Below are 27,891 nucleotides of genomic sequence, written 5' to 3' on the forward strand. Positions count from 1 at the left end.
GACGGTCCAATTCCAGTTGGAGGCGCATTAAAATCTTCAGTATGAGGTTGGATAGTAGGGACGTTACCACCATCCCCATTACTGTCCAACCAACCAAGCACTACGTAAGAGAATCGACAACACACAACTATGTCAACAAGAGAGAGGATCCTCTCCAACAGCAAAAGAAAGAATCCCCTTCAATGATACTCTACTATCTACTCTAATGGTTAATTCCACAAATAGCATTTAATTCGGAAACCAACGAGACGAATCAGCTTTTACAAAGTTACAAATTATTTTGTATGGCATTAAAGACCATGTTGAGGGCTTGGCAACCAAAGAGCGGGTTCAAAATCCAAAGGAGGCTCAGAGTGACAGATAAGCTCGACACAGTAAGTGACAAAAATCTTCTCCAAGAGATCAGCAATACAGTCCACAATCAAATTTTTGCGGCAAGTCTATCTGCAACAACAACACCAAAACCAAGTGAGCGCTATTCACAAACTAACCCGGAGAGGAAGCATAACTAAATTGCAAAACAGTCGAAGCAAATAACAAACAAATATAAGGAGTTGCAATATAAAAATTAATTAGTTGTCCTTGTGAATCATCGAAAATTGCAACTTCTTTGCTTTTCTTTAATGAATGCCAAAAAAAAGTTTGTCATAATTTTCGTCTTCCGGGCCATAATACTAATATGCTAAACGAGACAATATGTAACACAGTAGCCAACACTACAAATCAAAAGAGAAAAGGGAACATGTCTTGAAAATCTAGTAAGATAAAGCTTCAGATCCCTATTTTCCAAATTAGAAACTCATGTACAGCAGGGCACGCGTAAAACTCGCATGTTTGAGACTTACGCTCTCAAACAAACGAACCGCCATTTAAAAGATCAAGCAAATAAGAACCACCATACCTAATTCCAAGAGAGAACAAACCAAATCAATCGAATCCCTATGGTATATCCTAAGAAAAGCAATCAATATCCAGAATAACTAATTCCAAGAAAGAACAAACCAAATCAATCGATTCCCTACATTACATCCCAATAAAAGCAAACAATATCCACTATTACTCCAAGAAAGAACAAACCAATTGATCCTATGGTATGTCCTGATGAAGAACCAGATTTAAAGAGAGTTCAGCCGAGTCATCTTTTGTTTATTTGAGTCAATTTTTTCATTAGGGTTGATTGAGTCGTTTATGTTTTAATTTTTTCTAATTTTCAGAGTTATTTTGCTTGTTAATTTGTTTTAATCGTTTTTAAAAGATTGTTTTAGGATTTATCAGGTAGAATAAATCTCTAAAAACTAGGGATATAGTTTAGGCTTTTTAGATATATTCGAATTGAAAAAAGATCCCTAACATCATGGAATTTGAATTAGATTAGGATTATGCTTTGAAGGTTATAAATATAGCCTATGCCTTATGATTTTAGAGACAAGTTATGATGGAATAAAATTTGAGTTTTGTGTTTTGACCGCGTTAGAGTATCTTCTTCCCCTTCTCTCTTTCCCGGGCGCATAGAGTATCTATCTTCTCTCTCTTCATCTCCTCCTTTATTTCTTTCGTTTTCTTCTTCTAAATTTTTTGTTCCAATTCTCTAAAAACAATTCTAAAATTTCTGACTTTTTCCTATTTATCGTCTATTTTCTTCAATTTTATCTTTTTTTTTAATTATTTTTTAAAAAAATCTGAAAACTAATTTAAAATTTGAGAAAATTCTAAATTTGGTTTTGAATTGATTTTAGGCTCATCACTAGCAAGATAGGTTAGGATTTTCCTAATTTATCCTACATATTCTAAGAAAAACAATCAATATCCACAATAACTAATTCCAAGAAAGAAAAAAGCAAATGTCATGAATTCTATTTTTAAGAAGTTACTTATGATTGGTTGGGTGTACTCGCGATTAGCAATAGAAAATGCTTCCATGGGAATAGTGATTCCAGCCTGCCCCTTGGAATTACTACCCCTCTAAATAAAGCAGCCTCTAAGAGTGGGAACATTCACCACCATCCCCAGTACTATCCAACCAACCAAGCACTATCTAAGAAGATCAACAACACACAACGATCCTCTCCAATGATACTCTGCCAACTACACGAATGGTTTAATACCACAAATAGCACCAATTTGAAAACCAACGAGCCGAATCAGCTTTACAAAGTTATTTTGTATGGCATTAGGACCATGTTAAGGGCTTGGCAACTAGAGCCAGGGGGTAAAGTCCGAAGAAGTTTCGAAGTGGCAAATAAGCTCAACATTGGAAGCAGTGGCACCCGTAAAGCTTCGGACACATCAAAATGCTAAGAAGGGAGGCTTAGATATCAGCTAAGAAGGGAGATGTCAATAGCATAAAAAATGCTACACGTTTAGGGTTATGGAGACCTAGGGCATGTCTGGTTCAAAACAGAATCAAAATGTAAATAGTAATCGAAATGAACGAGAAAAACGGAATAATGGAATCTCAAAAACGGAATGATGGAATCTCCTAATTTCTTCGGTTTATAATAGGATTCAGAATCGGAATCAACCCATCACTATTGTTTGTTTGAGAAAATTTCAATTGCCCATAAAAATATTTAATATGGAACTCATAATTCAAATTATAAAAATTGAATTCAACACTCAAAACAAAATAAAATTGAAACTTGAAATTTAAAATTAAATTTTTAATTCATGAATCAAAAACTCTAATATAAATTTTGATTTAAATTTCAGTTCAAACTTCAAAAAGATATTGAATTCACAACTCAAATTCATGTTCAAACTCATGTTCAAATTGAATTTCAAATTAAATTTAAATTCACAATTCAACTTTAAGTTCAAGTTCAAAATTTAAAAGCACCTAAATTCAAATATTGAACTGAAATCATATTTAAGAAATTATAACTAAAACTTAATTCCTTATTTCAAATTATAATTTGAAATTATGATTTAATCTAATAAATTTATTTTTAGATTTATTTTGAATTCAATTAATCGTAGGAAAATTTTTTTCTCAATCCCGCCAAAATGAAAAGTTGGGTCCCACTTGCACAATGGGAATCACTTCGGAGGGATTAATTCTCCTGGAATGAGAATCAGAATGCCAATCCCTCAAACCACACGCCCATAATGTCAATCAAGACAACAAAGAAACAATGGCAGCTAACAAGGAAGATTTCAATATTGGTTGGGATGGTGATCTTGCCCACAACACAGATCATAGACATCACATCAAGGATGTTAGGCTTCTCCAAGATTAGGTGGAGCTTGAATGACCACACTTCTGCGCAGAGGAGAAGACAACGACAGAAAGCTGATGCACATCACCATCCCAATTGCACTAAATCAAATTAACACGTATACCAACAATAAATACCATAAAATTACTTCCAATAATATTTCCTTTCGAGTGCATTCAACATCATTTACATCAATGTTTCATGTTCTTTATAAAAGATTTGTCTTTCATTGCCGGACAGAGCTCAAAAATATGGAGTTCGCAAACAATCCGAATAGCAAAACTAAAGGTTTGATTGTCAAGGCACGTTCAACTATGTAGAACTTTTGGGGAAAACATAAAAGGGGGAACACAAATGATCCTAATATGCATTTCGTATTTCATATGATTTAATTATCATTTCCTAGAGAATGTTCGACTAGAATTTGCCAAATCTTACCATTAAACAAATAAACACATTTCATTTTTGTCAAGGACCACAAATAAACATGACTTGAATCGGAACTATAACCAACTTTTCCAAAATGCCATAAAATCCAACCGATCGACCTTACTTCAATTATAAACATGAAAAAATTACATGAGTTTAATAAGCTTGATTGAACTTGTTCTAAGTATAAGAATGTTGTCTACACTTGTTCCAACTAACTTTATCCATAAATCATTTTAAATGGGCACAGTCAACAACCAATCATTTCATATATACAAAGACGAGCATGGTTGCATGAGCAATTATGTTCTCATATCTTATATTCGAAATGAGTTGTGTACCTCATGCAATTTTATTGATGTAAAACATAAGTACCTACCAGTTTTAGTGCGTCCCCAAATTGCTCGTATATAGGATTCGTATAATATTTGGTCCTCCAAAGTTCCTACACAAAACTACTACAATAAAACATGTCGTGCTTGAATAGCAAATGAGAAAACTCCGTAAAATGGACCAAAAAGTTTGCACCTTTCTTAGAAAAAAGCACTTCGAGTCACAACGTTCCTCCACTTTTGCCAAGCAATCCTGACAAAAAACATTAGTTAGCACCTTGAGATATAGTAACAGATAAACAAAACAAATAACCATATTCACAGAGATTACCTCCACAGTTTCTGACTCGTGATGCTCGTCATTTAAGGAAAAAAAGAACGAATAGTCCTGCAAATGAAGTAACGGAGGGAGATGATAATAATACACACCAGGAGGAAAATAGAAAAGAGACTCCAAAAAAGAAGTACCAAAAGTCCATTGATCACATAATGGTCCGGAAGATGTGGGAAAGCTGAATGCCTTGCATTATCTAATAATTCGTAAAATTCAGGGCTCTGCTAGAAACAAAAAAGATAGATGTTATGGCCAATTGTTGAAAAGTCATCACAATCCAAATCAGGGATACAAACGACTTCAGGTTGGTGGAGCCCCTGCTCGATCTGCCCCTAATAGAGCAATAAACAGGAGGAAATAAATGAATTCAGGGCAGGAAGTGAGGTGAGTTTTATGATCTGAGGCGGATTAGGGGTAGAAAACGGGAAAAATCTTGACCCGCTCCAAATCCACCCTAAATCCATCCGAAAAGCCGTTTATATTTTAAAAAACTATCTCTAAAAATTAATATATTTATAAAGAAATCAACTATAAATAAGCTAGTGATTTCATCTCTCAAGTTGGCCATGTAATTTTTAATACTCTTTTTCTTTACTATGCATATATTTGAAACTTGAATTTTATTGTGAATTGTGATTGATATTTTTGATTTTCATAGTTGATATTGTTAATTATATATAGCTTGATAATATTATCCATTACTACTAAAAAAACTGCTGACTATATTTATAAAACATTAATATAATTATAACTTGTAAAAAAAAGGTATTAGCTAGCGGGGCAGATTCGGGGCGCCGGCGGGAGATAGATTGTGAGCCAGGACGAATTATGGGATAACATTTTTGACCGGTCACGGATTCGGGGCGGGGGGCCGGGGGCAGGATGGGATGTCAGTAGTCAAGGCGGGAAGCGGCGCAGGGCTCCCGCCCTAGGCCCGCCTCGTTTGCATCCCTAATCAAAATGCTTGCCAATTCGATATCAAAATGATGTGCTCATATACCAACGAAAGATTATGTAAGAATATAAAACTAATACCCAATTTTTTCGAAGAGGTTTATCAGTGGGAAGATTAGAAAACTCAAAAAGGCCCTCTTTTGCAAGTTCACGCACTAACTTATCAAAATCATCTCTCCCCTGCAGAAGGTAACAAGAAAACACATCAGAACTTGCAATTGAAGAATCCGTCTGAAAAGGATACAACAGTAGACAAGTATGATACTGCATTCATACATCGAGTCTTCGTCTCACTAGGCTTTCCAAGCATGTAAAATATGATTCAACTTCCTCTACTTTCTTTAGCATGTAAATTTTGGCCTGCATTTTGTCAAACATCAAATAACAAAATCTTCGAAACAATGGAAATAAACATCAAAGCGTCTTCAGTAAAGTACTTGCATTCAAGGATTCCTTAACAAGTTCCTTTTCTAGCAATGAAAACTGTCTCGTCACCACCGTCTCATCTTCAAGAAGTTCATTAATAGAACTATCATGCTGCAATATCATAATTCACTTTTTAATGACTATAGACAGGTGCCTCTAAAATATTTGGTGAAATAAAGACTACGAGAGTACTCAAGCTGGTCATTTACCTGTATTGACTCACATGAATCTAAATGCGAGTCAAATTCACCATGCAAAGCCACCTGCTTTGCTACATGCTGGTAACCCTAGCGCAATAAAATCATACAGCAATGAGATATTGTCAGCACAATTATTTGCTGCATAAGATAGTACAGGCAAGCAACTAAACACCAAGGAGTTTGTAATATTTGTTATGCGTTATGAGGGAATATGGGTGAGAATCTAGTTTTCTATCCTATCAAGATGAAAGCCTCAACAAAAGCATAACTACACATGCTTGCAACAGTTAAGACAATATTTTATGGAAATGAAAAGAAAATAAAGTACGCTAAGATTGAATGCATTGGTCTAAAGTGAAGATGTGCTGTTATGCATGACAAAGTACTTGCCTCCTAGCAATAGTCATGCCCATATGCATGTAAATAAACCACTTCACATTTTAAATCATTAACATTGGAGAAGGCGATTTCCAAAGCATGATAATAGGCACACAAAGGCACACATGCAGCATCCATGCACATGCACCTGCAAGCACCCCAGCACACATACAGCCCACACATCCACAACCACGTGCGCACGCGCGCGCGCACATAGAGAGAGACCGTACTTTTGTTGTAAGGAAGTGAATTCTCGAAGTACGAGAGTTGGACTTCATTCAGAATCGACCAAGGGTCGTGTTGGTGAGCTTTGGAAAAGCCAAAGATACTAAAATCACCAAAAGTGCATTGGAAATGAGTCCACGAAAGCAAATAGTGCAAAACTTGCACTGGAGCAAAATTGCTCTCGGGGACCGGTCCCTGGCAGGGAGGGACCAGTCTCATCAGCTGGTGTCACGGGGTTGCTTGAGGCAATCGGTCCCTGGAAGGGAGGGACCGGTTCCCGAACGCGTGACCCAAGCTGAAGCTCTCGGGGACCGGGCCCAAGTCGGGGAGACCGGTCCCTCCGCGCGCAGAATGCCCAGTAAGGGCAGTGCACAGGGTGAAAAGTTGAGAGGGCCAGCTGGATATTGTTACAATAAGAGGGCTTGTGGTCCCTCTCTCTTCCTCAGCCCCTCATTTCCCTCTCTTCCTCACTCACACTCTCTCTCTCTCTAGAAAAAGAAAGAGAAAAAGAAGAAGAAGAAGAAGAAAAGAAAAGGAAAAGAAGGAAGAAAAGGAAGGAGAAGAAGAAGGGGATCAAGGAAAAGAAGCTTTTGGACTTCTCCCTCTTCCTCTTCTTTCTCTTTTGAGCTAACCTAGAGGTAAGCTTCTAACCCTAGCTTATGAAATTCAGNCTCAGGAAGGCCCAACCGATTCCCGAACGAGTGACCCGAGCTGAAGCGCTCGGGGACCGGTCCCAGGTCGGGGAGACCGGTCCCTCTGGGCGAAAAATGCCCAGTAAGGGCAGTGCACAGAGATGAAAGTTGAGGGATTTGTTTGGATATTGTTACATTAGAGTATGTAGGCCCCCCCTCTCTCTCCAACCCTCATTTCACTCTCCCTCACACTCTTTTCTCTTCCTCTCTCTCTCTAGAAGAGAAAGAACAAAACAGAAGAAGAAGAAAAGAGAAGGAAGAAAAGGAAGAAAAGGAAGGAGAAGAAGAAGGAGATCAAGCTAGAGGAAGCTTTGGACCTCTCCCTCTTCCTCTCTTCTCTCTTTGAAGCTACAACAAGAGGTAGGCTTCTAACCCTAGATGTGAAATTTAGGATTTTTGGGTTTTAGCTCTTTGGATGGGGTCAAATAGACCCCTAGCACCATTGTTGGTGGATTAAAACTAAAGTTAGGGTTCCAAAATGCAAATGGTAAGATGTGAACCCTAGGGCTCCAAAATAGGATTTTTGGTAAAGTATGAGATTGATCTCACTTGAGGTCTTGGAAACCTAATTGGTACGTGCCTAAATGCGGGGGCGAAGTCGGATTTTGCATTCGTCAAGCGGGTGAAAAGCTTTTGGCAAAACAAGACCGACCGAGCTTCATTTGGACCAAGAAGGCTAAAGCCTCGCCGTAACGTTCGTTGGAGGGCATTTCTAGAGCCTCCATACCCTCAAGAGGTAGGGGGTGTCATCCCGAAGCAACCGGGTTTCCTTTTATGTCTAAGTTATATATATATATGATTGATCATATCGCACTATAGGAATAGTAGTTGTACATTTCCATTTCCTTGCATGCTTTCTTGGTAGTGTAGCGAGGTGAGCTTAACACGTGGACTAGGATAGCATGAGGATTGGGTCTTGTGACATAGAATCCTATAGCGGCATAAAGAGCCGAACTTGGACATATGATAGCCTAGAAAAATGGCATTGAACTAGTGTGGTAGAAGCACTATGACATGAACGAGTGGCATGTAGAATAATTGAGACATTTACTACAATGACTGAACGAGTGGCATCGAATCTAGTGTAGTAAACGTGACATGAACCTAGGGATAATAGAAGTCCCAACATTGATTATATATCATGATTGTGCAGCAGAGGCACATTGACCCTAGTAGACAGGGTATCCTCTTGAGAGGATTGGATCATACTCACTAGTCTGTTTTCGCTTGTCGGTGGTCGCTCCACCGAAGCACGAGTCTTCGGAGTACTTCACTAGGGGCAGACGTAGTTGTCCCGCAGACGGTCTCGGTGTGCGAGTGCAGCTTCTCCTCACCTATGAGATTGAGAGTGAGTCGAGGGAACCTACGGGTTAGCCGAGTAGATTGGGTAATAAACATGAAATGCATAGTAGACTTGTATTATTACTTTGAGTAGACATAGTGTATGTTGTAGATTGCATTGCTATGTACTTTTCTATACTCATGACATGATACTAGCATGATAGTAGTTGTTGCATGCATCGTTATCATTGGTGGCATGATAGAGTAGTTGCAGTTCATTACTATATATATCTATCTCTCTATCTGTGCCAGCTTAAACCTAGTGGAAAAATCGACGGAGTCGGCGGCCGAACCCACTGGGAACTATATTTATATAGTTCTCACCCCGTGTGGGTTTGGGGTATAGGTACACAGAGGCGAGCCGAGCGAGGATCGCGGCAAGGGCATAGCGCCCTAAGTGAGTAGTTAGTAGCTTTCTTTTTTTGCATATAGAGTACCCTCGTGTACTAGATGATGTGTATTTTGGATAGACATGGAAAGCTATGACGTATTTTGGGAAAAACATGTATTTACATTTTGAAAGATGAAAATGTAATTAACCAAATGATGTAACTATTGAATGGTTGTAATAGTTAAACTATCTCTCTTTATACACTTGTACATTTACTTGTGGTTCTTGCTCTTAGTCGTATTACACTTGTGTGCATCATATTGATCATGTATATTATTTAAGCATTCCCTGGGCGCTTAATTGTACTTGATCAGGTTGTTTAGCCTTGAGCGGACAGGGGAGGTACTGTCCGTTCGGCGTCCGTCCGCCGCGCCAGGACCGGACCAAATTGGTAGCGGTCTCGGGGCGGGGGCGTGACTTCTGTAGTAGGATACAAGATAGAAGATTACCAGTAGTACCACAACAAATTATTAAAATCAACTTCTGCACGTGACTACTGTATGAATGCTATTTTTTGAAACAAAGGTAAAGAACATTTTGACGACAATAAAAACTTACAGCACCAACAAAAAGAATATACAAGCTGAAACACTATTGCGCTACTGCTTAAAATATTTTGGAAAGATACAAGCACGTAAAATCAGAAAACACCAAACTAAGACCGCAAAACGGCTCTTCTCTGGCCAAAGTACAGAATGTACAGAAAGAGCCAGTTTATGTAGATGAACATCGAAATACAACATGTCAGCTTGAAATCTCTGAGATAAAGCATATAAACAAAAAAATACAAGCGTAGCAGTTATCAACCTTGAGCAAGAACCACAATAGCATGAAAGAGTCAACCTACTTAGCCCTCTAGGTCCTCTACAGGCTTGGTTACACTCTCGAACCACTGTTCAGGTAGGCAAGATATAGCTATTTTTCCATATTAGGAGAAATTTAAAACTTGTTGTGACTGAACAGAGAGATTAAGCTATTATTTCGGTTCTTACAAATGTAGAAGCAAATAAATGTAGATTAAGTCATTGATGCTCGTCATCAGCAATCATCACAAAGTGGTGCAAATGCGGTGGTGGTGAATGGGTTTAAGTGCACTGCTCTGGACTGACATTTGGTTTGTTGGTTGGTTTAATAGCAGCACAGTACCTAGGCCTACATGCAATGGCCAAAAATAAAAGATGTATTCAATGCTCTCAAATTAGAATCAAGGAAGGAAAATGAATAAAGGTAAAGTTCAATAGAAGATCGAATACGGACAAATTGGAGGATTAAGTGCTCTTTAGGAGAGTCCAGGGGTCTACACATTAAACTAAAAGGAGACCAATAACAGTGTTATTCGACAAAGAATTTTTTTCTTTTTTGTTTTTTGGGATGGTTGTTTTTGGTTTGACTGATTGCCCCCGTGGGGGGAAGGGAGGGGTGGGGTTGGTGGTGTGCGCATGCGAGAGAGAGAGAGAGAGAGAGTGGCAAGTCAAAGAAATCATGATTTACACTAATTGGGGAAAACGCGCTCCATATTTTAGAAATAGAAATTCACATTAGGCATCATAACACAACATACCGGAGAAGTCTCCTTGCATTTGTTGAGCAAATTGTTAGTGAAATCACCATAGGGAGGCAGTAGTCTGCTAAATTCTTCATGTGTCTGAGCAACATAAAGATTACACTATTATGCCATGAAGACAATACAGCAGTATGCGAAAGCCAACAGTTAAAATACCTGTTTCACTGTTTGTCGCTTAGCTCCAGCCATTCGTTTGATGATTTTTAATAAATCATCCCTGTAACCCTACAAAATGGATTGTCTTTTAGAACCAAGGATAAAACAATACCACTTACAAATACTTCATCAATACCTCAATTATCAAAGGATGGAACCGCCAGTACATGTCAAAAAAAAGTCCATGGAGGTCCTTGAAAGAGAAGAGTTAAATAATTAGATTGACGTTCATAAATAAACTCGTAATCCAAAATCGAGCAATATATTCAAAACAATCACCTCAAGGGCCAAACATATCTCGTACTCAGAAATAGTAGAATCGCAGAGAGATGTAAGATGACCCTTCTCCTTTAGCCATTCAACTTGCTTACCAATCTCATGATTCCACTACAACAAGATTAAAAACAATTAATAGTAATCCACAGAAATAAATTACTAGAAACAGTTGAGAAAGCAACCTGCATATATGGTGCCAAATCACAGAGCTTTTCGACTAACTTGTAGTATGTATCATAGTAATGCACGATATTAGATTTGGTGCACCTTAGCTGCATAAAGACAAAATAAATACTTGTTTCAATAGTAACAAATGTTGCGTTGAGATACTTACTCTTATACACTCTTCAGCTCCTATGAAATTAGGTGGGATCAAACCCTTCATCTCCAGCTCTTTATGCAGATCCACCGGGCACCTGTAGAACTACATGTGAACAAAGAAGAATTTTGTTAAAATTAGTTCAAGAAATAAGTAAAATTTTAATATAATTACTTAAAAATAAATAACCATAGTGCATCGATACTTACATCTACAGAATCCAAGGAATACAACGTTTTTGTAAAGTTTACTAGTCTAATAGCCTCTTGTTTATAATAGTGTTCCTGAATAGAAAAAATGAAAAATTAATCTTACTCCAAAATATACCCCGTAATACAAAACAAGCAAAAAAAGAAAAGAGGGATGCTCAAGGTGCGCGAAGAAAGAGCAAGCAGTTTACAATCTTACACATTAATAGTGTTGACAAAGCGATGATAAAAAGAAGGAACAATGGATACAGGATAGAAGACATAAAAGAGAAGAGGAATAATAATCAGATTTTTTTAAAAAAAAAAGAAGAATTATTGTCATGTGACACTTAAAAGCACATTACATCTCCTATGAAGATTTTAAATTTCATGATAATACAAGGGAAAACATAAATACACAAGGTAACCTCGACCGCTACAGTCAATCCACATGTTTACATGTTCAAACAACTCCATGCATTAATACTAGAAGGTTTCAGTTTGGAGGTTGTATCTTAAACGTTAGGTAAAACTGCATGAAACTAACCTGAACTATGGATCTTTTGGATTTGGCTACCTAAACTTTCAAAATTTTGATTTTACTACCAAACCTTTCAATTTGTTTGATTTGACTCAGTCAAAGTAGTTTGACTTCAAATTGGAACGCATCGTTTATCTTACACATGTTAATTAGTATATTTTAGACAATTCTCATAATTACATATTCATTAAAGTAGTTAGCCTAAATTTTGGAGCCAATCGCGTTGACTAACTCAAGTTGAACTAATTGAAAGGTTGGGTAGTAAAATCAAAATTTTGAAAGTTTGGGTAGCAAAATCCAAATGGTCCATATTTCAGATAAGTTCCCTAAATGTTATTATGGCTACTTTTTGAACAGTATGCAGTTCCATGGAGCCTTATCATTTGAAAGCTTTTTTCCATCAATCTTAAATTACTAATACTTTCTCTGACCTTCCTTTGGCTGGTAATTTTTTAAAAAAAAAAAATTATAACCATTACATAGCTGCTATCTAAACTATAACTCTCTGACAATTGGAACATATATCCCTCCACATATAACGTTGTCCGCAAGCATTTCATTATAAATGCTAGGAAAAGCAGTGCATGCGATGGTGCAGGCGCATATGAGAAATGTAATCCCTTAACAATGTTGCCTAGAAAAAAGCAGCCTAGAGGTACATGTCTACATGAGTAAGTTGACCACGACAAGTATGTCATTAGCTGCTTAAATACTTCCTTAGAACCATGCGTAGATACTCCTAACAAACATTCAATTATTAACCAAATTCACAGTTAGACTTCTTTAACGTAAATTTCAGCATTATCCTTGCTATATTATAATGCTTAATGCTCTACGGAAAGTGTGGGGAGAGCCTGTAAAAGTTATGGGACTTCTCTATATTTCATTAATCCCTTTCATTTTGATATGCACTCTTTATTTTCTAAAGTTTTGATCTGTAAATGCTTCTTACGTGGACACGTATGCACTTACCTATAGCAAAATTATGATGCAATCGTCAATACAACCTACTCCTTCCTCTCCCTCCCAACAAAAGAGGATAAAAAATGAGTGCATTTAGGATGCTGTAGATACCATTTAGCACCATTTAGCATCATGGACCTTTGCATTTTATCTTACTTTCTGCCTATGTAAGGCTAATTAGATTAAGTTGTGACACCCCCAGGTTTGGAATAGCCTTATATATAAGATATAATGGACAAAACCTGTTAACACAGCTATAGCATTTTGGGCAGCAATGGCTAGGCCAAGAGGCTAAGAGCATTAAGCGTGCTGGGACTAGAGTAGTTCTAGGATGGATGAGGCCCAGAGGAAACGAGCGCATCATAGTTGGTACCAAAGCCAATCAACAGCAGAACGTGTGATACAAATCTCAGTTGAGCTAAGATCTGAATGACAGGCTAAACCAAGATCTGAAAATGACAGGCTTAGGATCATAATGACAAGGCTAGCAAGATGAGGCTTGGATGAAGGCTAGCAAGATGAGGCTTACATCATCGAAGCCTGACGGGAATGTCAAGGCTTAAAGGGAGGAGGAATGCAACAACCCCATGATTTGAAATAGTTCTATATACAAGATATATAGGGCTAAAACCTCTTAACCTCTCTAAGATATTTTGGGCAGTGGCTAGGCCCAAGAGATTAAGAGGGTTAAACGTAGTAGTTCTAGGACAGGTGACCCCCAGCTATAACATTTTATCTTACTTCTTTTTCTCTATAAGGCCTGATTAGATTGTAGTGCATCAAATTTAAAAGTCTCAACAGCTTGGCCAAAGCTACTTCAACCCAAAGTTAACTAGTTCAGTAATACCAAAGCCTTTGCCCTTACATACTCAAGCATTCCGCTTACTGGGGAATCAAAGGCACTTTGAAGTTTAATCGATTTGAGTAATTCGGATCATACTTTGTCGACATAATAGCTTTTACTAAGTTCATTTTCCTTTTTGCTTCAAGGCCCAATCAGTGCCACTGTTGATGCTAATTTGCTGCGATTGGAATCTGTTTTTGTAGCACACTAAACTTTAGTAAATGGCAAGGTTCTAGTGTAAGCATAGTACTTTGAACTATTTTAAATGTTTTGAGGGTTGTTTGTGTTATATCTGCCTATTTCTGGAGCATATTAGGTGTGAGAACGGACTTTCGACATCAAAATTTGCAAAGTGCAGGTTTTAGTGTTGAGTACCGGTACTGGATGTTGGTACCGATACCCTGTAGAGTGCCAAATTGGCCAGCTCTCAGGTTTGAGGAGCTGGGGCGTTGAGTACCGGTACTGGTTGGTGAGTACCAGTACCGAACTGGGTGTCGGTACTGCATCGGGCTGGTACCGATACACCGTATTAAACCCGACGGTCTAGCGCTCCGGTTTGGTGTCTTTGTGCTGGGTACCGATAACTGCATTTCATGCAGTTTGCTATTTGAGAGCTTTTGAGAGGCCTTTTTGGGATTGTTACATTAGTGTATATCCCTAGCACCCCTCATTCTTGGTCTTCTTCTGTGCTGGGACCTGAGGGTAAGCTTTTCCTCTCTCTCTCTCTCTCTAGATTTCCTCTCTAATCTCATGTAGATTTAAAGATTTGATCTTGTTTTCTTCTTTCTTTCCATGGAAGCTTGCTTGGTGAACCCTATAGGAGTCTTGGAAGTGAAGCTAGAAGCTTAGTTCAGGATTAAACTCCAACCCTAGCTCAAGTTTAGCTTGGTTTGGAGTTTTCTTGAAGGTTAGTAACCTAATTGCTACTCTTGATTGTGTTTTTGTGAAGATTTGTGGAATTAAACCTAGTTATGGAAAAACTAGGATTTAATTTAGAGATTCTTGTTGTGAGGCTTTTGGAACCTAATTGATGAGTGTAGAACTCTCTTTTAGGTAGGATTTGAAGCTTTGTAACGTCGATTTGGACTTTGGTCAGATTCTTCTTGAGTAAAGGTATTTTCCACCTATTTTGGACTTGAGTTTTGGTTATTTTTAGAGTCGACCTGCAGGCATGCAAGCTTGTAACACTTTTAGAAATTCTCTTAGGGTACTAGGAGCTTGACGGACAACTTCATTCAAAGGAACGAAAGGGATCGAAGAATATCCGGTGGGTTTAACCTCACCGAAATGGGTAAACTCCCTCTATATCTTCTATGTTATTATAAGACATAATTTGGTGCATATCCATGCTAGTTAGGACATGGTAGAAATTTTGAATGCATGATACATTCATGAGACATGTAGAATTTCATACTCTATTTAGTAAAGGTTTATCATGTAGACTTGTACACTAAATGGCACTAGATAGCATGTAATAGTATTTTCCTCTTATGCAACATTAGGATGCATGATAGAGATGAGTAAATGAAAGTCCTATGGGACTTCGCGTGGTTAGGAAATTATTGAGTTCGATTTGCATACTAATTAATATACTTGTTTTAGCCAAGGGCAAATATGACCTACTGCATGGTAGAGACAAATTGTAAAGTTAAGCATGTTGTACCTAACTAGTTGAACAACTAAGTGAGCATTATGACATTGTACTCGACCTTTCGGTCGTTAGTCGTATTTCATGTTTTAGACATAACGAATGAGATTACGACGCCTTTGGGCGATCAATAATAGGGGCAAACGCATAACGCATATAATACTAATTGAATGAATTGCTTGCATGATAACTCCCATACTCCATATAGTGGAGACCTTGGTAGCAAAGCATATGCATGGCAATATGGCATACATTATAATTTTTGTGAGCATTCTTGTGATTCTTTGGATATGGCATTAGTAATGACTCTCTTGACTATAGTAGAAATAGAGTGGGTGAAACCCGACAGAGTCTTGAATGTTATATGGACCCTTACGTGTTTGAGATACGATGCATATTGATAGAGTCCTACCTAGTTAATTGAATGAGTTATAACTCAAATAAAATAGTATCCGACCTTCGAGTCGATGTTGTGATTCCATGTTTTAGACATGATGATTGGGCATTTGAAATGTGGACACCATGCTATTGATCACACTTGCTTGCCATTGTGCTCATTTGCACAAGCTTGTGAGGGTCGCTCCCTACAAGTCGGCACTCCGGAGAAGCCTTGCAACGATAGATCGCCCGTGCGGGATTGGGCGCCGAAGTGGATTGCCGTGAAAAGTGTTGACTACCGCGAGGCCATTAGGCACGGCACGAGCCGAGACTTTACCACGTGTAAGTCCCTCGTTGACTGGGTAAATGTAATTAAACTTGACATCGTACATCACCAGCAGTTGATGCATATATAGTAGATGGATATACTAGTCGGTTACTATCTCGTGGCTCTTTTTGATGCATTTCTAGAAAATGGACATTTATGTTAGTCCTTATCAATATTGACAACTTTCGTGGTAGTAAATCTACACCAATGTTGATTAGTATAGATGCATGATTATATTGACAATGAAAAGTATTGTTCTTTAATCTGTTGTTAAAGTTTAACAATGATGAGCATGTAAACTTGCATATGCATTTACTTAAGCATGTGACAATAGGAAATCATATCTGTTAGTTTACATTATTATGTTGAGGCATGACTTAGTAATAAATTTGTTTATTTACTTGTCATCTTTATGTTACTCACATTTTGTATGTTAGCATGCCTCAGTTAACCTAGTGGTGTATTTCACCACTCTCGGCGACTTACCCATTGGGAACTATTGTTTAATAGTTCTCACCTCCATTGGTTGTTTGTTTTTGTTTCAGAGCCTTCCGCAGCGGGAGAGGCTAGGAATCGTGGTAAGGAGTTAGCGTCTAGCTAGAGCCTCTGCGGTGTTATCATAGTTGGACCCGTCGACATCTTTCTTTTTGTTTATTGTTGAAAGATGTACTATGTATTTGTTTAGAGATTTACTAGTTTTCTTCTTTTCCAGTTGTATGTACTTATCGTCATGCCCCGGGAATCAGCATAGGCCCGCCCGAGGCGTGCCCAGACCCGCCATATGCCTGCACATATAAGGCGTCTACAACACTAAAGATATAAAAGCAAGGAAAAGTAAGACCACTATAGATATCAGAGTAACCAGCAGCTAAATTCTAACAACAAGTAGAGGAAAAAGAAAACTAATCCACTAAAGATAAAACATAAAGTAGATACATCAACTGTCTCAAAATACAAAATGGGTGGTCTCTATACATGGTACAACTCTCACCTCTCCAAAATAAAACCGATGAGAGGTAGACCACCTATCGATACGTCCCTCGCCAAAGGGCTAGCTCGAGGCGATGCCCTTTCCGCAATCCCTAGCATCGCCCGGTATGTAAGGCTCTGAAAAGGAAACAAGAAACAGGGAGCGTGAGAACTATAATTTATAGTTCCCAGTGGGTAATTACTGACCTCAGCACAATGCACCACTAGGCCCAAAAGGGTAAGATAGGTATGAAAAGCAATAGAAATAAACTGCAGATAGGAAAGCATGTATAAATGCTAAACTACTATGCCATAAACAATATGATGTCAATATGTTGTACATACACTCTACCATGATCAAATATGTCCAAAACATAACTAGTATGATCCCACACGGCAAACAAGTATACTGTAATGCAATGAGCGATATTACTAGGCATACTACATGTCTTAAATGTCCAAAGCTATGCATTAAGCATGTCAAGCTAATCCAACTACTACACCCTATCTAGTAGTGATTATCATTTATGGATTGTTATCATTGTTCAATCTTGTTTAAGGACTTACACAAGTGTAGTCCAGCTTGTTCCACCTATGTGCGGGTGGTAGCTCCAACATTCCCACTCTAGGAATGAGTCTATCCCTCCTGACCCCGTAGGTTTCTCGATACCGCACGAGCGAACATAAGTCACATAAGCCAACTCCGGAGTGCCGGCTTGTAGGGAGCAACCCTCACAAGCATGTGCGAATAAGCACAAATGGCAAGCAAGCATAGTCATCGTCTCAAGTACCCAATCATCATGTCTCTAACATGATAACCATCACTAATAACCCATCAGTCTAGTTCTATGTCACAAGGTGATGTTCCAACTTTCACTAAGTCTAGTACCTCTTTATGACACTATAACATTGCTATATCTAAGCATGTTCCAATTCCCATGCCTCTTTATGGCATTATCACAAGGTTCACATACAACCCCAGGCTCAATGTCGCTTTATGACATTAGCTCACTAATTTACATGATTTTCAAGTCTCAAGCCTCTTTATGGCCTAATGTATTCTCATAATTCCAAACAAGGTTTATGTCCAAGGCATAATACATTTACCATGTCTACTATATAAAGCATGATTCCAAGTCTCAATTAGAATGCTAAACCCATGTATAAGTCCCACACGCAAGCTCTCTACTACATAGAGGTCCGAAAATGCATTGTATATAACACAATCATTTCAAGCATTCTAAAATTCATAATTAATACATCTAACATGAAAATGCATGATGTTTCATTTTACGATACATAAATCCACAAGAATGAGATTTTCTCATTCTTAGATGAGGTCAAATCCACCGAAACTTGCGCAACCCTTCGTTTGCTCCAACGGGAGTGTCCACTAGCCTCCTAGCACCCTAGAAGCATCAAAAAGTGAGCTACACGAAGCTAACGAACAACCACAAGAGTAAACATTAACCATCTAGACATAAGGGGCCAAAATCTCACCTATAGTGTAGAAATCTCCCTACAAAGCTCAAATGGGAACCAAATCCCTTCCAAAGCAACCTAAACCAAGGTTCTAATCCAATTAGATTGGCACAAAAAGCCTCTAATCAAAAAGCCCCAAATAAACCCTAGGTTTTCCATTCTAGGGTTTCACCTCCCAAAACCACCAAATCTAGGTCTAGAGAGGAGAAGTGAGCAACTAAACCCAATAAAAGTTCCAAACCAAGCCCCAAGAGTGAGGATCTCCTCTCAAACAAGCCCTAAGTCCAAGCCTTCAAGCATCAACAAGGTGGGAAGAGAGGGAAAGGGAGATGTCCCAAGGCCTTCAAGCTTGATCCTCTTCCTCTTCTTCTTCTTCTTCTTCTTCTTGAGAGAGAAAGAGAAAGAAATGAGAAAGAGTGAGGGAAATGAGAGAGGGAGAGACCCCTGCCCCCTCTACATACTCTGAGAGACGAAACAAATGCAGAAAAACCCCCCCACTTCACCTCTCTCACACAGCCCAGATTGGGCTGACTTCGGGCAGAGGGACCAGTCTCTCCCACCTGGGACCGGTCCCTCAGGACCCTTCCGCAGTCTGCGCGTTCAGGAACCGGTCTCTCTGACCCGGGGGACCGGTTGCCTCAGGGGGACCGGTCTCTCCCACCAGGGACCGGTCCCCGAGAGTGAAACTCTCAGGACTTAGCCAAAAATCCAGAATTCGAACTTTTAGGTCGGAATACAGTCTACGACCCTCTACCAAGCGTGGAAAAGCTCAGAGCACAAATCAAACACTCAAACCTTGCAATTTGCAAAGGTCCAGTGTGTTACACTTATAGTAGGCTTATGTTCTCGCTCTGATAGCCATGTTAGGATTGTTTCTTTTCCATGTTGTTGTAGACGCCTTGTATGCACCGAAGGTGCTTAGTGTACACGGCGAGTCTGTGCACGCGCCCGTTGGGCTTCCGCTGGGGCTCGGAGCGTGACAGTTTTGACCTATAAAAAGAAGGGAATCTTATGTTACTTAAAACGTTTTTAATCCCTCATGGAAAAGTAAGGTACTTGGGCTTGTACAAACTTAAGTGCTAATAATAATAACCGGCACAACTCTAAGCTGTGTGGCTAAAGCCCGCTACCTTCGTAATATTAGTGGGCTAGGTCCCCTTACACACTAGTTGGTGTATTAAGGCATGGAGCAATATGGGGCTAGTTGGATGTCTGCCATAGGCTTTACGCCGGATTAAGAAGACATGGTGAGAGGCAAATTTAGAGCCATTGCAACGATTTAGCGGTTTGTGGTGTTTTCTATATTAGAAGGCTGGGAAATACGAATACATTGACAAAGATGTTAGGACTTAAGTAGCAGAGGACTTCACCACCTATATGTCCTAGTCCTACATCAGAAATTCCGCACCTACTTGACTGCATTTTGTTGTATGGTAATTCATCTTCAGATATAGCTGCCGATGAAGTTAGGTATTGCAGTTCTTTGAACTAACCAGCAATCACTAACAAAGGCAAACTAGAATACACAATGAAATTGAGAGATACAATACTAAGATGCACAAATATTATGAAACAATACATTAAACATCAGGAACATACTGGGCAGAGACACACACACACAGAGATGATTGATGGATTATGAACCTTTCTCTAATCTTTCTATTGACAATGTCCTAAGTTCATGTAACACACTGGACCTTTGCAAATTGCAAAGTTCGAGTGTTTGCTCAGTGTTCCGAGCTTTTCCAGATATTCTGGAGGGACGTTGACAGTAGTCTGACCTATGGCTCGTATCCCGAGAATTGTAGTATTTAAAATAGCGCTAAGGCCACCAAGGAGGAGGACTTAGGCTGCTCTCTACTTACATTCTGCAGGGCTGTGTACCAGTACACCTTGATGGTTGTACCGGTACACCTTGATGGTTGTACCGGTACACGTGTGGTGAACTGCCAACCCGAGGCTCGGGTTGGCCGTCTAGCAAGATTTGTACCGGTACACTTTCCCGTGTACCGGTACACAGTGCAGTGCGAGCAGTTTTTGTTGAGGGGTGTATTTGCAATTGTTGCAAACCCTATATATGTTGCCCCAGCCCCTTAGAGAGCTCCTTTGAGCCATATTTCGTGGAGAACCCAAGTGAAGACCTCTCCCTTGGATTTTTGCCCTATTTTGCTTGGTTTAACTAGTTTTGATCTCTCTTTTCTCCTTCTCTTTGCTTCATGTTGGGTGTTCACCATTGGACAAGCTTTGAAGCTTTTGTTGGAGCTTGATAGAGAGACGATCTTCAACCTTGGTGCATTCCATGCTTGGTTTGGAACATCTTGAGAGTTGAGTACCCATGATCTCTCTTTTAGACCATATTTTGGAGGATTTTTGTTGTTGGAACCCTAGAAATGAGATTCAGGGTTAGAAATGGAGATTTTTGATTAGAGGGTTTTGGAACCAAATTGATGGGTTTACAACCTTTGTTTAGGTTAGATTGGAAGAACTCTAACTCCCTTTTGGAGATCGAGAGAGTTTCCTCGCATTCGGTGAGTTTTCTTCACCTTTGCTTGTGTTGCTTAATGTTTGAGCAATGGGTTGTTCGTAACGTTCGTGTATCTCTCTTTTCTATACCTTTAGGGTGCTAGGAGAGTAGTGGGCACCTTCGTTCGGCGAAACGAAGGGTTGCGAGAGTGACGGTGGGTTTGGCTTCATTGGATTAGGGAAAATCATCCCCTAAGTGGTTAAATATTTTCGTTTCATCGTATCGCATGCATATTCATGCTAGATAGAATTTTTATGAATTTTAGAATATTTAAAATGCATGTGCTATGTATCATGAAAATTCAACTTTATATAGTAAAGCATTATGTGCATTTTGCATGCATGTGAGAAGTATTCTTTCTTGCAAGTTGGGAACATGTCTCGTATGATAAAAATGACTCGAATTATGTGCTTTTGAACTCTAAACTCATGCTTGGACTTGGTGAATAAAAGTGCCATAAAGGGGCACCCGACTTAGTAAACTATGAAACTGCAACATAGAGACATAGTGATAGGCCATTGGACATCGACTATATTTCATGTTTTAGACATGATGACATAGTGATAGGCCATTGAGATATATGCTACATTCCATACTTTAGGTATGATGACTTGGGATTTGAGACGGACTTTTATGCTTGCTTGCCAATTGTGCTCATTCGCACATACTTGTGAGGGTCGCTCTCCACAGGCCGGCACTTCGGAGATAGCCATCACGACACATGCTCGCCCGTGCGGGATTAGGCGCCGAAATGGAATGCCTTGGGGGAGGCTCATTCCTAGAGTGGGGATGTTGACTACCACGGAGCCATTAGGCACGGCGGAAGCTGGACTACCCACGGGTAGGTCCTACATGATCGGAACTATAGTGACATAGTATGCTAATTGGACATTGACTAGACTAGTAAACAGTGACATATTACTATTTACATTGCGGACATTATGTTGGTTGTATATTCATGAACATACATGTTAGAATAGTATTTTACTTATGCAAAATCATGCTAAGTAGAGACATCATGGTTTACTAAGTATTCATGTTTAAATACTTGTTGTTCACATTGCTTACTTGATCGCACTTACCTGTTTAGTTTTTTGGGCCTAGTGGTGCTTTTCACTAAAGTCAGTAATTGCCCACTGGGAACTATTATTTAATAGTTCTCACGCCCTCTATTTTATGGTTTTCTTTCAGAGCCTTCAGCACCGGCGGAGGCATGGGATTGCGGGAAGGGGATCACTTAGCTAGCTAGCGAGGAGCGTTTCTTTTGCTTATTAGGTGGTTTACTCTCATTTTTTGTTGTAGTTGAGAGTGAGAGGTTTTGTACCCGTGTATAGAGACCACCATTGTTATACTTTTAGCACTTGTATTTTGGATGTTCAATGTACTACTTTATGGTTACTCTTAGTGGATTTGTTAGCTCTTTTATTTGACTCTATATCTCTTAGAATCTAGATGTTGTACTATGCTCTGATACTCCTAGATGTCTTTTTATTATCGCATTATTTATCGTAATTTTTGTAGACGCCTTATATGTTTTAGACGTATGGCGGGTCTGGACACATGCCGGGCGGGCTTCCGCTGGGTCCCGAGGCGTGACTGTTCATGATCGACCGGTAGCATATATGTAGGGATTATCTACAACAGATCAAAAACAAACATTCGCTTATGCAAAAGAGGTCAGATCCAAGTTTGGACCTTTGGTCAAAAAAACTACATAGACCCTAAAGTAAGGTAAATATTTTCTTTGATCACGTCAACAGGGATCCAAAATTATAGCTTGTTGAACATCAATGAACAAGCCATCCATTCCTCAATACTCCATTACAACCCATTCACCTCACTTTTAGAGAAAATGTTTTCATATCAAGATCAGTGTCACCTGGCGATGTACAGCCTAATAAATGATAAAAAAGGCAAAAAAAAGAGAGCTTCGCCTATATCCAATCTTAGAGAGAAAAGAACAACATAGCAAGAGAGAGATGACGCCCGCCGACTGATCCAGGGGACACAATTGGATTATGTAAAACTAATTTCTAAAACTCAATTTGTTAGCTTTCTACAATACCTTAAGTATAGATTATTTATAATAGATCTAAATCAAAATAAATCCCGTTAACACTATTATCTTATCCAAAAACAACTATTATTCAAAATTTTAATAATATGAAATCCACTAAAAGAAGAGATTATGGCTTATCCAAAACCAATAATTATGAAAATTTAAATAAATCATCCAACAAAAAATTGGATTTAATATTTCCTACAAAAATAATTAAAATTACTAGAATAATTTATGTTCTATTTATTTTCAAAATTAGCAAAAGGTCAACCTTAAGTGCACCATGGAAGACAAAAATTGCAAAGAAAATCATCACTTAAATTGAAAAGAAAAAAGTAAAGAAAAACCGTATCGCCATTGTTGTTAGCAAAATTTGACGTTTCAAACATTTCCTCCAAAGATTGATGGGCTTGCAAAAATATAAGACAATAAACAAATGTTATCCGCTAATCACATATTTAAAAGAGTACACTAAAAATAGAAGAAAATTTCTAAAAGAAATAAACATAGTTTTAAAATTATTTCTCATTGAGAACTATATCATCTATAAAAGACAAAATACCATTTATCAACATATCGAAAAAGGTACTCCATGTCATCCTGCATTTTACTACATAAGCAAGAGCAACCTCCAAGTCGCACCACAAAAATGTATAAGCAGTCTCTCATATCCATAGGATCAAGTAGACAGTGACAAAATAGATAGCTTATGCAAATTGAACAAGCCAAATAGAAAGCAGGCACTTGGGGTGAACCACGAGGTCTACGTTCAAGATGAAGGATAGGTTCCAGCCCTCACTAAGTTAATTTGTTTTTCTTGTTAGGTTTTGGGTCCGTCAAAAGCCAAGAGAAACAAAGTCGAAAGAGGCACTCCAACCTAGTCTATGCTTGGATGATGCCCAACTAGTTCCTTCTTTTTTTCATGCCCACAGTTCATTTAATATCCCAAGCATCCAAATGCTCATGTTTGATAATGCCTACCAAATCAAATGCTCTTAAGAAGATGGATTCTCCTTAGAGTGTAGCACCCAAGTCAGATATTGAAGTTCTTACAAAACTTCACAAGTAATCCAGATTAGCGATCGAGAGTACAATGAGAAGAAAATTTTGACTTAGATCAAGAGACAAATCAAGGAACCCTAATTTGAAATATGATAAGAGATTCAACACATCAACAACATGAGCTAGAGATCACAGTCACAGCTATAAGGACAAAGGTAGACAAACTAAAAAAAAAGAGAGTAGGATGTGGTATACCTATGTGCACAAATTTCTTTTTAGTTGTATCCCCTTCATAAACAATTTTGCCTAGTAGATAGTTGCCACCTATCTAACTCTTCCTTCCATTAAACCAACTAGCGTGCAACCAATTTAGTTTACTTAAAATTCTTGGTTGTTGATAAAGTCGAGAGGAGAACAAAGAAAAGGAGAGAAATATTGAATCTTCTTTAGCCTGCTAAAAACCTATATTATAAGAATTCTTAAGAGTCTATTCTATTTTAGAGTAAAGATGTTTGGACCACTCTGTTGCTACAGCTAGCCATATTAACCAATGTTATAGGTTATGTTCATACAAACATAGTATATGTTTATGTGCTTAATAATTACTCAAACTTGTGATAGAGTAGTCATACCTCCATGCTAATCATTAACTAGACAATCCCATTCAATCCTACACTCAAATCCCAACTTAAAAAAAATGCACAAACAGTTGCTCACTTATACGAAGCCTATCAGCATGCCGCACTGCATATTGCATATGTAGGGCAATCGCTACTCCAAACCACATCTGCAGCAATATATGCAAATTTACGAAACATTACCATTGACCTACAGATAGGCCTAATTCATAACTTCCCTTGAAAATCATGCTCGTAGAATAAGAATTCCCACGAAGGAAAGAAAGACTGAAAACATATTGTAGCCACTACTTTTCTCTACTTAGCTTGGAGCTTCAACAAGCCCGCTAGTTGCAAGCCATTTTCGTACCAAGTGTGAGCACAGCATGGCATGTTTTAACTAAACACTTGCATGTAAAATAGCAAATTGATGCAGGCCAAATTTCTAATATCATATTTATGCAAATCAAATTTCAAAAAGAACTATTAAGCCTCTCAAAAATATAGCGAATGCTAAAAGAGGACGAAGATAGGAAGCTTGTCCAATCAATTCATTCATAAAACTTCTCTACGTTAGTGCTAGTGGGGCTTATTTTATAACAAACTTAAGTCAAAACAAATCTTTTAGCGTAAGTAAATATAGCTTATGCTCAAACAAACCATTAATCAAATTTTGAATAATCAAAGAAGTGTCGGAACCATTACTCAAAAGTTAAGAACTTGACGCACTAATTATATACTCTTTCTAATTTCCTGTAATAAGAAGAACAATAACTGGAATAAAATAAATTTTATCTTTTTTCGCTTCTAAATGGCGTTGCCTGTAGACTAATTAGCAACAAGTCAAATTCAAGAAGAAAATGCCATTCGTCAGCATAAACACACCGGTGAAGACAAAAATTGCAAATGAAATCATCACTTAGAGAAAAGGAAAGAATGCAGAACCATGGCATCATCTTTGACGCTAAAGTCTGATGTTTTAGACATGTCCTCATAAGGCTGGTAAGCCTGCAAAGATGTAAGACAAGACAAAAACGTTATCTCCGCTTCATATAACAGAAAATTATTATGCTAAAAATAAAAGAAAATTTTCTAAAAGGTCATTTTAGAAACTCGTTCATATTGTAATGAATTAAATCATACTCCCTCAACACGTGCAATCTTATAAAATGGAAGTAAATTCGTTTCAGCAGAAAAGGCGATGAAGGACAGCAAATCTCACAATAGCACTGCAAGTTGCACTAGATTCGGCATCCATATTTTCAGCTTGAGTTACAGCAGCACATGAAAGACCTTCGTACATAAATCAATTAAAACAAAAGAATAAGGTTAACAGTAAAAGGAAAGTAAAGATTTTGAATAACCTTTTCGAGGAAAGAAACTTAGAAGAAAGTATCCAAAAGGCAAGGAATATATCTCGATTCCTACTGCATCCAGCATTCCTCACCATTATGTAGGATTTGAAACTCGGTAACTAGTCACCGCTAAACTTCCATGAATAGCTTACTCGCTCGCACACCCATTGCAACATGCAATCAATGAATATGTCAAATAGTGGGTATGGTTGTCAAACAATTTCTACTGCCTCTGATTTTCCAGACACATTCTTTTCAGCCAAGCAATTTACAATCTCACCGGTATACACGCTTCCCCAAAAAGATAAGTAGATGTTAACATTAGCTAGCCATCTATAACAGAGTAAAGGACGTGACAGAGTAAAGGACGTGACAAATTGGGGAACTCTCTGCAGCACTTGACTAAGAATTAGTATATATTACACGTCGGCAAAGGACACACTATCAATACTGAGAGGTGTTAGAAAGATTGCAATGTGGCATCCTGGCCCGGTTGAGCTAGCTTCTATCGGGTATGGCGCTTGCTTTAGGAGGACCTTCCAATGGAGAGTTGGCAAAACATTTTGGCGACCTTTTGGATGCAGCAGGCTGCAGCCAAGATCAGCTAGCTGGTTTTGGACCAAAACGGACAAAAAGTCATAGGCAGAGAGATAGGTGCGAGCTTTGAGGAGACAGCACAGGTAGGTTGAGTCTTGCTATTGTAACACCATGGGAAATTAGTATAAAAGTGCAAGGGGAGAGCAGACAATATGGTTATTTTGATCATCCGGACAGACAGGTACTGATCTGCATCTTATTTTTAGCTCCCTTGCCCTCTAACACTGGATAATGCAAGTTCTTGGTTTGTATGAAAATTACGATGGCGGACAATAGGCGAAGATTGTGGTACTCATTCTCAAACAAGAGGATGGAGAGCCACTAACAAAGCTTTAGAGAAGCCACACGTCAGATGTGATGACCACGTACCGGCAAGCCATATGATGGCACAATAGATAATATAAACCGGCGATAATGCACAGAGAAGGAAAGAGTGACATGGGAAAGAAAACTGCAGTACTCTCTCCAGAGTCGGCGGGAACCATCTCCTCCTCGTCGCTCAGCTTGGGCCGCTTCGTCCTCGCCTCCACGTCCTGCGCAGGAAAGTAGGACCAACAAAAATCCTAGAGTTCCCCTTCCTCCAACAGGGTACGAACTATCTAAGGCGCAGTTGTCTAAAGAGAGCAAGCGACCGGGATTGGAGAGACGGGTGGATGGATAGACAGATGCATAGATAGATAGATAGATAGATACCTCCGATGGATCCTCGTCGTGGACGTTCATCCCGTCCATGACGTGTGGGATCAGCGTTGGAGCCGTCGATGCCTCTGATCGTCGATCGAGTTCTTCAGTTCGGATATACGAAATAATGGCCGCTACTAGTACTCGTGGGGATGAAACCGATCCGACGACGCGGACGAATCAGAACCCGTCCCGGCAACGGTTCCGACGTGCGACGGTTTTTTGGTTCCGCTTTTCAACCGGTTCAAAGCGGCAACCAGAAAGCGACCAGGGAGTCGACGCCGACGACTTCGACGCGAGGCGGCGGCGGCGTTGATGGCTTTGATGGGGGCGGCTGAAGGAGAGGAGGGAGAGCGAGAGATCGGCGGGCCCTACTTGAGGGCGTCCGCCGTAGAGACGGGTTTCGATGGGGGAGTCTGCCGGGCGGACAGCCGTAGAGACGAGTGAAACCCTAGAACGAGGAATCCCGAACAGGGATTGTTG

General features: G+C 39.0%; 1 protein-coding gene across 9 annotated transcripts; it reads right to left on the reverse strand.

The window, feature by feature from the left end:
- LOC109705729 lies at positions 1-27,891 on the reverse strand. Of its 9 annotated transcripts, none has more exons than XM_020226505.1 (19): positions 27,421-27,891; positions 25,998-26,068; positions 25,721-25,783; positions 11,442-11,516; positions 11,248-11,337; positions 11,096-11,185; positions 10,917-11,024; positions 10,774-10,830; positions 10,638-10,706; positions 10,479-10,562; positions 5,900-5,977; positions 5,706-5,801; positions 5,541-5,624; positions 5,346-5,444; positions 4,445-4,531; positions 4,308-4,364; positions 4,173-4,229; positions 4,024-4,089; positions 1-444 (listed from the first exon to the last, which is right to left on the reverse strand). In XM_020226505.1, the coding sequence occupies exons 2-19, from the start codon at positions 26,031-26,033 to the stop codon at positions 403-405; spliced, it is 1,338 nt and encodes a 445-aa protein (XP_020082094.1). In that variant the 5' UTR covers positions 26,034-26,068; positions 27,421-27,891; the 3' UTR covers positions 1-402. The 9 variants fall into 9 exon arrangements, 8 of the variants coding, with proteins under 8 accessions (XP_020082094.1, XP_020082090.1, XP_020082089.1 ...); XM_020226501.1 differs by lacking the exon at positions 27,421-27,891 and adding an exon at positions 26,140-26,553 and having other exon boundaries at positions 5,900-5,968; XM_020226500.1 differs by lacking the exon at positions 27,421-27,891 and adding an exon at positions 26,140-26,552.

Source organism: Ananas comosus, unplaced genomic scaffold (assembly GCF_001540865.1).
Source record: "Ananas comosus cultivar F153 unplaced genomic scaffold, ASM154086v1, whole genome shotgun sequence".
NCBI classification, from domain to species: Eukaryota; Viridiplantae; Streptophyta; class Magnoliopsida; order Poales; family Bromeliaceae; genus Ananas; species Ananas comosus.